Source organism: Cyprinodon variegatus, unplaced genomic scaffold (assembly GCF_000732505.1).
Source record: "Cyprinodon variegatus isolate N-32 unplaced genomic scaffold, C_variegatus-1.0 Scaffold190, whole genome shotgun sequence".
Taxonomy (NCBI): domain Eukaryota; kingdom Metazoa; phylum Chordata; class Actinopteri; order Cyprinodontiformes; family Cyprinodontidae; genus Cyprinodon; species Cyprinodon variegatus.
In genome coordinates, this window is record NW_015150643.1 from 1 (window position 1) to 2,513 (window position 2,513).

At 58.6% G+C, this 2,513-nt stretch overlaps 1 protein-coding gene across 1 annotated transcript in view; it reads right to left on the reverse strand.

The window, feature by feature from the left end:
• Nucleotides 1–107: 107 nt before the first annotated feature.
• Nucleotides 108–2,513, reverse strand: part of LOC107087657 (proline-rich extensin-like protein EPR1) — a gene marked incomplete at its 3' end in the record, with an annotated part of 4,467 nt that continues 2,061 nt past the window's right edge. The window contains exons 4-6 of the mRNA XM_015379345.1: nt 1,382–2,478; nt 612–622; nt 108–414 (exon numbers count right to left, since the gene is read on the reverse strand). Of these exons, the coding sequence (XP_015234831.1) occupies nt 108–414; nt 612–622; nt 1,382–2,478 (1,415 nt within the window). The remainder of the gene's footprint in view (nt 415–611; nt 623–1,381; nt 2,479–2,513) is intronic.

Consider the following 2,513-nt stretch of genomic DNA (forward strand, 5'->3'; position numbering starts at 1 on the left):
GCGGCTCCCGGTCAGGAACAGGGGAGCCCGCCGATTGCGGCTCCCGGTCAGGAACAGGGGAGCCCGCCGATTGCGGCTCCCGGTCAGGAACAGGGAGGACCACCGACCGAGTCCCAGGAACAGGCCCACAGGAGTCCGCCACCTGCTGCTCCTGGACAGGAACTGAGGAGCCCGCCGACCGCGGCTCCACATCTGGAACAGGGGAGGCCACCGACTGTGGCTCCAACTCAGGAACTGGGGAGACCACCGACTGTGGCTCCACCTCAGGAACAGGTGACACCACCGGCTGTGGTTCCACCTCAGGAACTGGGGAGGCCACCGACTGTGGCTCCAACTCAGGAACTGGGGAGACCACTGACTGTGGCTCCACCTCAGGAACAGGTGACACCACCGGCTGTGGTTCCACCTCAGGAACTGGGGAGGCCACCGACTGTGGTTCCACCTCAGGAACAGGTGACACCACCGGCTGTGGTTCCACCTCAGGAACTGGGGAGGCCACCGACTGTGGCTCCACCTCAGGAACTGGGGAGGCCACCGACTGTGGCTCCACCTCAGGAACATGGGAAACCACCGACTGTGGTTCCACCTCAGGAACAGAAGAAACCACCGACTGTGGTTCCATCTTAGGAACAGGGGAGACCACCCAAGGAGGCACATGTTCAGTCTCTGAGGTGGCTTGAAGCGTCTGTAGAGGGCTCTTGGCTGTTTGTGGCCTCTGCTGAGTGGCTCTTGGGGGCATATCTTCACCAACTCCAAATTCTGAAGCCCTCTTAAGTTTAAGCTCAGGGGTCTCTAGACGGCACAGAGCTGACTTAAGGCGACGCCTTTTCTTACGCCGAGGGGTCTTTGGAGCTAAGCTAATCGGTTCACTGATTGAATCTGGCGACAAATTAACCGGTTGAAAAATAGGAGTTCCAGAACGGATCACTAATTCAGTGGCTAGGGAATCGGGCATGGGAACGGGTTCAGGAACGAAAGTGACAGGTTCAGGTGTCTGATCAGGCTGGCGGGGAACTCTAGTAGTTTGAAATTTAACTTGTGGGCCTAATTTGAGTCCTTTGACAGATGGAGCTAAGTGAGGGTCGAGTATATGTGAGCTGAGACTAACCCAGCGCTGACGGGAACTGGATATGGTTTGTAGTGCTATGTCTAACCCAATGGCTAGTTCTATGAGGTCCTCAAGGTTAGTTGGCTCGACGTAAAATGAAACTCAACTCAACTCAACTTTATTGTCAAATGTGCTACATGTAAACATACAACACAGATGAAATTTCCATCCCCTCAACCCCACAGTGCATAATAAAATATAAAATATATATATATATATATATATATATATATATATATATATATATATATATATATNAGGGTGGAGTGTAGCAGGGCGGGGTGTAGCTTGGCGGAGTGTAGCAGGGTGGAGTGTAGCAGGGCAAAGTGTAGTGGGGCGGAGTGTAGCAGGGCGGGGTGTAGCTGGGCGGGGTGTAGCGGGGCGGAGTGTAGCAGGGCTGGGTTGTAGCTGGGCGGGGTGTAGCAGGGCAGAGTGTAGCAGGGCGGGGTGTAGCGGGGCGGAGTGTAGCAGGGCTGGGTTGTAGCTGGGCGGGGTGTAGCGAGGTGTAGCAGGGCGGGGTTGTAGCTGGGCGGGGTGTAGCGGGGCGGAGTGTAGCGGGCTGGAGCGTAGCAGGGTGGAGTGTAGCGGGGCGGAGTGTAGTGGGTTGGAGCGTAGTGGGCCGAAGTGTAGCGGGTTGGAGCGTAGCGGGGTGGAGTGTAGCGGGGCGGAGTGTAGTGGGTTGGAGCGTAGCGGGGCGGAGTGTAGCAGGGTGGAGTGTAGCGGGGTGGAGTGTAGTGGGTTGGAGCGTAGCGGTGCAGAGTGTAGTGGGTTGGAGCATAGCGGGGCGGAGTGTAGCAGGGTGGAGTGTAGCGGGGTGGAGTGTAGCGGGTTGGAGCGTAGCGGGCTGGAGTGTAGCGGGGTGGAGTATAGTGGGTTGGAGTGTAGCAGGGTGGAGTGTAGCGGGGTGGAGTGTAGCAGGTTTGAGTGTAGCAGGTTTGAGCGTAGCAGGGTGGAGTGTAGCGGGTGGAGTGTAGCGGGTTGGAGCGTAGCAGGGTGGAGTGTAGCGGGGCGGAGTGTAGTGGGTTGGGGCATAGCGGAGCGGAGTGTAGCAGGGTGGAGTGTAGCGGGTTGGAGCGTAGGGGGGTGGAGTGTAGCAGGGTGGAGTGTAGCGGGGTGGAGTGTAGTGGGTTGGAGCGTAGCGGGGCGGAGTGTAGTGGGTTGGAGCGTAGCGGGGCGGAGTGTAGCGGGTTGGAGCGTAGGGGGGTGGAGTGTAGCGGGGCGGAGTGTAGCGGGCTGGAGCGTAGCGGGGTGGAGTGTAGCGGGGCGGAGTGTAGCGGGCTGGAGCGTAGCGGGGTGGAGTGTAGCGGGGCGGAGTGTAGCGGGCTGGAGCGTAGTGGGTTGGAGCGTAGCGGGGCGGAGTGTAGCGGGCACTAAGGCAAGGAGGACCAGGAACAAAAAACAGAGT